This window comes from Pseudorasbora parva, chromosome 21 (genome assembly GCF_024679245.1).
Source record: "Pseudorasbora parva isolate DD20220531a chromosome 21, ASM2467924v1, whole genome shotgun sequence".
Lineage (NCBI taxonomy): Eukaryota > Metazoa > Chordata > Actinopteri > Cypriniformes > Gobionidae > Pseudorasbora > Pseudorasbora parva.
In genome coordinates this window covers 5,862,397-5,872,208 of record NC_090192.1, presented here as the reverse complement: position 1 = coordinate 5,872,208, position 9,812 = coordinate 5,862,397, and the positions used below count along the sequence as shown (strand labels likewise).

At 44.5% G+C, this 9,812-nt stretch overlaps 1 protein-coding gene across 1 annotated transcript; it reads right to left on the bottom strand.

Moving 5' to 3' along the window:
• Positions 1–900: 900 nt before the first annotated feature.
• LOC137056519 (putative golgin subfamily A member 6-like protein 19) lies at positions 901–3,364 on the bottom strand. Its single transcript, XM_067430644.1, has 4 exons — positions 3,277–3,364; positions 2,273–2,923; positions 1,226–1,865; positions 901–1,066 (listed from the first exon to the last, which is right to left on the bottom strand). The coding sequence occupies exons 1-4, from the start codon at positions 3,362–3,364 to the stop codon at positions 901–903; spliced, it is 1,545 nt and encodes a 514-aa protein (XP_067286745.1).
• Positions 3,365–9,812: the final 6,448 nt, after the last annotated feature.

Below are 9,812 nucleotides of genomic sequence, written 5' to 3'. Positions count from 1 at the left end.
TTATTTGGAAGTAATGAAAAATGTTGCTTTGGTAACTAGCTTTTATTCATTAACATTTTTAAAATGGTTTTAGTTTTAGTTAGCTATAATAATGCTGATGAAACATGCTTATGTTAAAACTCATATATATAGCAAATTCTTGTCAGTCCATTGTGGTTAAGTAATTATAGCTTGTGTCAAAATGTAAGTTATAATTAAAGCAGTGACTAAACTACCCCCCCCCCTTCTCTCGCTCTCTCTCTCCTTCATTTAAAAAACATGTTAATAAAACACTTCCATAAATGGTAGGTCATGTCTTGTATTGTAGTTTGATATTCTTATGGTAAACCCGATCTCTAAAAAATATATACAAATGAGCTGAATGAAAGGATAAAATATCTTCTTGTCTGTCACTTTAAAGTCCCCATAAAATCTATATATAGTCATTTTTTTATTAATGGAATTTTGCAGTGCTTATTAGAAATTATACTGTAGTACTGCCGATTGAAAATCACATATTGCAACACCCGCTGTCAATTTTTTAAAATGCTTTGATGTGCATTTGCCTGAATTTCATCAGAACAGTATCTGGGACTAAAACAGAACAAAAAGTGAGAATTGCAGGATATAAACTCAAAATTCTGAGAAAAAAATTAGAATTGGAGTTTTGCAGACTGGAATTTTTTATTTTTTTTATTTTTTGTGGCTCCATCCTATTAGCCTAGAAATCTAGACGCACCCTAGCGGCAGCAAATCTAATCTGCCCGTGTCGTCTAGCAACTCTCAATACCCTTCTGAGCTGTATTCGCCTAACTCTTGCTGGGCCAATCACATTGTGGTCGGTGGGCGGGGCTTAACATAATGACAGCCGAGTTGCACTTTATCCAATTGCGTGCACGCAGTACTGTATAAGTACTTTCCTCACAAGGCTGACGACTGATTCTTCTCACACAGCGACTGACTCTCCTCACACAGCGACTGACTCTCCTCACACAGCGAATCACTTTCCTCGCACAGCGAGTCACTTTCCTCACACAGCGACTGACTCTCCTCACACAGCGACTGACTCTCCTCACACAGCGACTGACTCTCCTCACACAGCGACTCACTTTCCTCACACAGCGAATCACTTTCCTCACACAGCGACTGACTCTCCTCACACAGCGACTGACTCTCCTCACACAGCGACTCACTTTCCTCACACAGCGAATCACTTTCCTCACACAGCGACTGACTCTCCTCACACAGCGACTGACTCTCCTCACACAGCGACTGACTCTCCTCACACAGCGACTGACTCTCCTCACACAGCGACTGACTCTCCTCACACAGTGACTGACTCTCCTCACGCAGTGACTGACTCTCTTCACACAGCGACTGACTCTCCTCACACAGCGACTGACTCTCCTCACACAGTGACTGACTCTCCTCACACAGCGACTGACTCTCCTCACACAGCGACTGACTCTCCTCACACAGCGACTCACTTTCCTCACACAGCGACTCACTTTCCTCACACAGCGACTGACTCTCCTCACACAGCGACTGACTCTCCTCACACAGCAACTGACTCTCCTCACACAGCGACTGACTCTCCTCACACAGCGACTGACTCTCCTCACACAGCGACTGACTCTCCTCACACAGCGACTGACTCTCCTCACACAGCGACTGACTCTCCTCACACAGCGACTGACTCTCCTCACACAGTGACTGACTCTCCTCACACAGCGACTGACTCTCCTCACACAGCGACTGACTCTCCTCACACAGCGACTGACTCTCCTCACACAGCGACTCACTTTCCTCACACAGCGACTCTCTTTCCTCACACAGCGACTCACTTTCCTCACATGGCTGCCGACTGACTCTCCTCACGCAGCAGGCTACTCACTTTCCTCACACAGCGAATCACTTTCCTCACACAGCGACTGACTCTCCTCACACAGCGACTGACTCTCCTCGCACAGCGAGTCACTTTCCTCACACAGCGACTCACTTTCCTCACACAGCGACTGACTCTCCTCACACAGCGACTCACTTTCCTCACACAGCGACTGACTCTCCTCACACAGCGACTCACTTTCCTCACACAGCGACTGACTCTCCTCACACAGCGACTGACTCTCCTCACACAGCGACTCACTTTCCTCACACAGCGAATCACTTTCCTCACACAGCGACTGACTCTCCTCACACAGCGACTGACTCTCCTCACACAGCGACTCACTTTCCTCACACAGCGAATCACTTTCCTCACACAGCGACTGACTCTCCTCACACAGCGACTGACTCTCCTCACACAGCGACTGACTCTCCTCACACAGCGACTGACTCTCCTCACACAGCGACTGACTCTCCTCACACAGTGACTGACTCTCCTCACGCAGTGACTGACTCTCTTCACACAGCGACTGACTCTCCTCACACAGCGACTGACTCTCCTCACACAGTGACTGACTCTCCTCACACAGCGACTGACTCTCCTCACACAGCGACTGACTCTCCTCACACAGCGACTCACTTTCCTCACACAGCGACTCACTTTCCTCACACAGCGACTGACTCTCCTCACACAGCGACTGACTCTCCTCACACAGCAACTGACTCTCCTCACACAGCGACTGACTCTCCTCACACAGCGACTGACTCTCCTCACACAGCGACTGACTCTCCTCACACAGCGACTGACTCTCCTCACACAGCGACTGACTCTCCTCACACAGCGACTGACTCTCCTCACACAGCGACTGACTCTCCTCACACAGTGACTGACTCTCCTCACACAGCGACTGACTCTCCTCACACAGCGACTGACTCTCCTCACACAGCGACTGACTCTCCTCACACAGCGACTCACTTTCCTCACACAGCGACTCTCTTTCCTCACACAGCGACTCACTTTCCTCACATGGCTGACGACTGACTCTCCTCACGCAGCAGGCTACTCACTTTCCTCACACAGCGAATCACTTTCCTCACACAGCGACTGACTCTCCTCACACAGCGACTGACTCTCCTCGCACAGCGAGTCACTTTCCTCACACAGCGACTCACTTTCCTCACACAGCGACTGACTCTCCTCACACAGCGACTCACTTTCCTCACACAGCGACTCTCTTTCCTCACACAGCGACTCACTTTCCTCACACAGCGACTGACTCTCCTCACACAGCGACTCACTTTCCTCACACAGCGACTGACTCTCCTCACACAGCGACTCACTTTCCTCACACAGCGACTGACTCTCCTCACACAGCGACTGACTCTCCTCACACAGCGACTCACTTTCCTCACACAGCGACTGACTCTCCTCACACAGCGACTGACTCTCCTCACACAGCGACTGACTCTCCTCACACAGCGACTCACTTTCTTCACTCATGTACAATATTATAATTAAATATAAAATTGTGTTGTTACCTCTTAAACTTCATTCATCCTTATTTTTGTTAGTTTTTTATTTAATTTTTTACAATGTAATAAGTTCATCAGAAAAATAATAGCTGCACACAAAACATGACACGTAGTAAGAAAAATTATTTAATGTATATAGGGCCTACAATTTAATCATGTAATTGTTTCAAAATGGATGAAATCTCTGCAGCTTGTCAATAAAATGGTGCGTTTTCCAAACGAATTAAAAGACTGTTGGATTTTCTAATACTGACAAAAAGTAAAAAATACACAAAATATTACTTCTGTAGGCCTATCTGAATAGGCTTAATAAAATAAATGCCATAAAAATCACGATTGGGCAGGATCTGGCTATACCTGTCAAGTGAAAATCCCAAACATGACGCTTGTTATTAATGCATTGTATTTATAACATTATTTTATTATGTAGGCCTACAATAATTTTCACTCAAACAAATTAAAAAGTCGGTCGAATCCAAAAAGCTCTAAACGAATTTTAGAATTCTTAAGACGGCAAATAGACCATTTTAAAAAGTTAAACAGGCTACAAAAATAAAACGTTTAGGTTACAGCTGCATCTGTCTCTGATAAAAAATGTTGCAGCGATTTGATGCTGCAGTTTCAGTCAGTGTCATGTCAATCTTGAGTACCTATAGAGTAGCATTGCATCCTGCATATCTCCGAAAAGTCTTTATAATTATATAAGAAAGATGCGCTGTTCCGAGTCTTTCCGAAAAAAGCCGAGCGGGTGGGGGCGTGTCGTGTGGGCGGAGCTAAATAATGACGTATGCGTGCCGCTGTTATTGTGTTGAGTCGAGTGCGTAGTAAAGCTGTGTCATCCCTAACAGCGGGAAAAAATATGGCTTTTAATCAGATACAGCCATACATCTATGATCCGGAATCAGACCCAGAGGCTGCAGTTGAACAGGAGCAGCAGCAAAAACGACTAGAGCAGGACGTCTCTATGTGGTACAACTTATGTTATTTACATATTTATACTTGAATTATATCGTCGTATTTTTTGTCTTTGAAGGTGTACATGTGGGAAGTGCAGTTATGCACGTGTGTGTGTGTGTGTGTGTGTATGTGTGTTTACGCGTGGTTTGTGTAGACAATTGTAGTGAGCGGACTGGTTTTGCACGGCAGGCTAAGTTAGTGTTTACATAGAAAGACATGGAATAGTAGCGCATTTGAATGAAGAAGCGTGCTTATTTAGTTCAACATATTTCCCCCCTCTTTGTGTATTGTTGTTTGGAGTGCTTTTACAATACACAAACATAAAGTTACACATATAGTGGCCAGCTAAACAAATGTACACGCACTACACATCGCATGCTCCATTGATCAATTAACTATACGTGATCATGTTTGGGCTACTTGATGAGCATAGGCAAAAACACAGACATTTGAAGCAGTCTTACTCACAGCCTGTGGTTCTATCGTTGGGACTGCTCCATCATTCAGCATTAGGCGATCGGAAAACCCGGCGTCGAGCTGGGCCTTGTTTATGAAACAGTCGGCACCGAAATGCAGCGAACAGATATAAACATTCGCGCAACTCAGTTGCTGATCCGGAAAAGCAAATTCCATCCACTGTTGCCTTACCGCGGGGTTTTTGGGGAATCTGTGCAGGACTGTCTTGGTCTGGCAACCAAAAACGCACTTTTTTGGTGACATTGTTAATTTCTTGAAGTCACATCACCTGTGCAGCGCAGCCTACGAGCCAGCGCTTTGATGGGCGTAGCCTGTTGCTTTCGCACTCTTCCTCTCTCTCTCACGCTCTTTCGGTAGAATTGTCCGTACGGCCCATACAAGGAAATTCCGACCTATTAACGTCAAGTGGACCCATGATCAAAAAAAACTTGCCGAAACTTATGACTAACCGGAAGTAGTATTTTTGACAAAGAAATATTCCCATCAAACGTCCACCTTAACTTTTGAAACTTTGTCTATGTTTAGTATGGGATTCCAAGTCTTTAACAGTGTAAAAAGATCAGTATGCATGAAACAGCATTTCACCCCCCCCTTTAAGTGATCTAAATTCATGTGTTTTTAGCCTCATCAAACCGCAGCTGGCTTGAATGCATGTTTAAGCTAGGCTACGTTAAACACTCTCAGAAAAAAAGGTACAGTGCTGTCATGGGGCGGTACCCTAAGGTACAAAAGTGAAAAGGTATATCTTTGTACCTTACTAACCCCTAAATAGTACAAATTAGTACCTTAAAGGTACAGAGTAGTACTTTAAAGGCACATATTAGTACCTTTTCGGTTTTGTAGGCCTACCTTAGGGTACCGCCCCAGGGACAGCACTGTACCTTTTTGTTTGACAGGGAAGATTGTTGCAATATGACTGAACATTTTACTGTAGGCTACTAGCCTAATCTTTTTCATGGATAGGCTACTAAAATGTTGCACACAATTATGAGTTATACAGTCAGAATTCTGAGATAAAAAGTTGCAATTACTTTTTTTTTTTAATTTAGTGGCGGAAACGAGCTTCCATGTATATTCGAGTGGAAAAGGTGGATAGGAAACTTGTCTACAGCTTCACCTGCGGGTGTTGAAATATTAATCAGAAGATTTGTCTGACAGGATTGCTTCTAACTGCCTTTATGACGAAACCCATGGGTTTGGACAAAGGACTGCTCAATTTTTCTGTGTGCAACATTTTAGCAGCCTATTCATAAAAAAGATTAGTAGCCTACAATAAAATGTTCAGTCATATTGAAACAATCTTTAACGTTAGCCTTAAACATGCATTCAAGCCAGCTGCGGTTTGATGAGGCTCATGAATTTAGATCACTCAAACAAAAAATAGAAGTTATTTGTTCTGGTTTCAGAGCTCAATATCATCTAATCGATCAAAAGCATCAAATCGCTGCAATATATATTTTTTTAAATCAGAGACAGATGCAGCTGTAACCTAAACGTTTTATTTTTGTAGCCTGTTTAACTTTTTAAAATGGTCTATTTGCCGTCTTAACAATTCTAAAATTCGTTTAGAGCTTTTTGGATTCGACTGAGTTTTTAATTTGTTTGAGTGAAAATTATTGTAGGCCTACATAATACAATGCATTAATAACAAGTGTCATGTTTGGGATTTTCACTTGACAGGTATAGCCAGATCCTGCCCAATCGTGATTTTTATGGCATTTATTTTATTAAGCCTATTCAGATAGGCCTACAGAAGTAATATTTTGTGTATTTTTTACTTTTTGTCAGTATTAGAAACTCCAACAGTCTTTTAATTCGTCTGAAAGACGCACCATTTTATTGACAAGCTGCAGAGATTTCATCCATTTTGAACACACAACTAACAAAAATAAGGATGAATTAAGTTTAGGAGGTAACAACACGATTTTAGATTTAATTATAATATTGTACGAGTCAAAAAAAGTGAGTTGCCCTGTGAGGAAAGTCAGTCGCTGTGTGAGAAAAGTGAGTCGCTGTGTGAGGAGAGTCAGTAGCTGTGAGGAAAGTGAGTCGCCTGCTGCGTGAGGAGAGTCAGTCGCTGTGAGGAAAGTGAGTCGCCTGCTGTGTGAGGAGAGTCAGTCGCTGTGTGAGGAGAGTCAGTCGCTGTGAGGAGAGTCAGTCGCTGTGAGGAGAGTCAGTCGCTGTGAGGAAAGTGAGTCGCCTGCTGTGTGAGGAGAGTCAGTCGCTGTGAGGAGAGTCAGTCGCTGTGAGGAGAGTCAGTCGCTGTGAGGAAAGTGAGTCGCCTGCTGCGTGAGGAGAGTCAGTCGCTGTGAGGAGAGTCAGTCGCTGTGAGGAAAGTCAGTCGCTGTGAGGAAACTGGGTCGCTATGTGAGGAAAGTGAGTCGCTGTGTGAGGAAAGTGAGTCGCCTGCTGCGTGAGGAGAGTCAGTCGTCAGCCATGTGAGGAAAGTACTTATACAGAGCCACCGCCGGCCTCTCAGTGGGTAAGTCAGTAGTTACTGGCTATAGTATAGTGATTTCCCAAGACAAGTTATTAGTCTTATTTTTGGACCTTCTCGTCTGCCATACCAGAGGGAGTTCGAAAAACAACAGTTTATCCCGCCCCTCGGATTGAGCTGTCAATGGTGAGTTTCCAGACCAAACATCTTGATGTGGGTCTGGCTAATCAGGCTACCATCCTATTCGATTACATGTAGAGGACGGGGTATATGACCTGCTCTGCAACCAGCCACCAGAGGGTGATCGAAATGTTTTAACTTTACCCTTTAGGACATAGCTTCCCTTTCTGCCTGTTTACAAGCACCAGCATGATTCAGTGATATAAATGTAGCTACGTTGGGGGTTAGTTTGTTTCAGAGAGGTGACAGGGCATGGTGGGCCCTCTTGTAGTCAATATAGTAGATGTGGTAGCAAAATATTTTCTGCCATGAGAGGTTGATTAGACTACGTGATGTTTTATTAACAAATTTCAGGAGGAACAATTAAACCTAATTAAACACAAGTGGAGCACAATAAGCTAATCAACTTAATCAATGATAGGAGGTGTATATATACATCAGATTTACCTTCTTTCATTGACCATTTTTTTTTAAATGAATAAAAATACTCTGGGATACTCTGTGTTCGGGCCAAAAAATTCCTCCCACGGAGAGCACGCCAAATACGCATAATCTTTATTCTATTTAAAGAATTACTTCAGCGATTAGCATATGGCTTTGTACCAGTAGAAACCCTGGAGTATATTCGAATGATTGTGCTTCCCCCCCTTATATCCCCTTTAGACAAGAGATTTATGCATTTCATTTCTGGAAAAAAGTCCTCCCATGACGGAAACAAGCCACAGCACAACGGAAACAAGCCACAACACAATGGAAATGAGCCACAACACAACGGAAACGAGCCACAACACAACGGAAACAAGCCACAACACAACGGAAACAAGCCACCACACAATGGAAACAAGCCACAACACAATGGAAATGAGCCACAACACAACGGAAACGAGCCACAACACAACGGAAACAAGCCACAACACAACGGAAACAAGCCACCACACAATGGAAACAAGCCACAACACACTAGGAAACGAGCCACAACACAACGGAAACGAGCCACAACACAACGGAAACAAGCCACAACACAATGGAAACGAGCCACAACAAAACGGAAACGAGCCACAACACAACAGAAAAAAGCCACAACACAACGGAAACAAGCCACAACACAACGGAAACAAGCCACAACACAACAGAAACAAGCCACAACACAACAGAAAAAAGCCACAACACAACGGAAACGAGCCACAACACAACGGAAACAAGCCACAACACAACGGAAACAAGCCACAACACAACAGAAACAAGCCACAACACAACGGAAACGAGCCACAACACAACGGAAACGAGCCACAACACAACGGAAACGAGCCACAACACAACGGAAACGAGCCACAACACAACGGAAACAAGCCACAACACAACGGAAACAAGCCACAACACAACAGAAACAAGCCACAACACAACGGAAACGAGCCACAACACAACGGAAACGAGCCACAACACAACGGAAACGAGCCACAACACAACGGAAACGAGCCACAACACAACGGAAACAAGCCACGACACAACGGCAACAAGCCACGACACAACGGAAACGAGCCACAACACAACGGAAACGAGCCACAACACAACGGAAACGAGCCACAACACAACGGAAACGAGCCACAACACAATGGAAACAAGCCACAACACAACGGAAAAAAGCCACAACACAACGAAATCACCACAACACAACGGAATCACCACAACACAACGGAAACGAGCCACAACACAACGGAAACGAGCCACAACACAACGGAAACAAGCCACAACACAACGGAAACAAGCCACAACACAACGGAAACGAGCCACAACACAACGGAAACAAGCCACAACACAACAGAAACAAGCCACAATACAACGGAAACAAGCCACAACACAACGGAAACGAGCCACAACACAACGGAAACGAGCCACAACACAACGGAAACGAGCCACAACACAACGGAAACAAGCCACAACACAACAGAAACAAGCCACAACACAACGGAAACAAGCCACAACACAACGAAATCACCACAACACAACGAAATCACCACAACACAACGAAATCACCACAACACAACGGAAACAAGCCACAACACAACAGCAACAAGCCACAACACAACGGCAACAAGCCACAACACAACGGAAACAAGCCACAACACAACGGAAACAAGCCACAACACAACAGAAACGAGCCACAACACAATGGAAACGAGCCACATCACAACGGAAACAAGCCACAACACAACGGAAACAAGCCACAACACAACAGCAACAAGCCACAACACAACGGAAACAAGCCACAACACAATGGCAACAAGCCACAACACAACGGCAACAAGCCACAACACAACGGAAACAAGCCACAACACAACGGAAACAAGCCACAACACAACGGAAA

Coding starts and splice junctions, on each gene's coding strand:
- LOC137056519 (XM_067430644.1), bottom strand. CDS start 3,364: ATGAGTGAAGAAAGTGAGTCGCTGTGTGAGGAGAGTCAGTCGCTGTGT. Junction 2,924..3,276: donor TGAGGAGAGTCAGTCGCTGT/GTGAGGAAAGTG, acceptor GAAAGTGAGTAG/CCTGCTGCGTGAGGAGAGTC. Junction 1,866..2,272: donor TCAGTCGCTGTGTGAGGAGA/GTCAGTCGCTGT, acceptor GAAAGTGAGTAG/CCTGCTGCGTGAGGAGAGTC.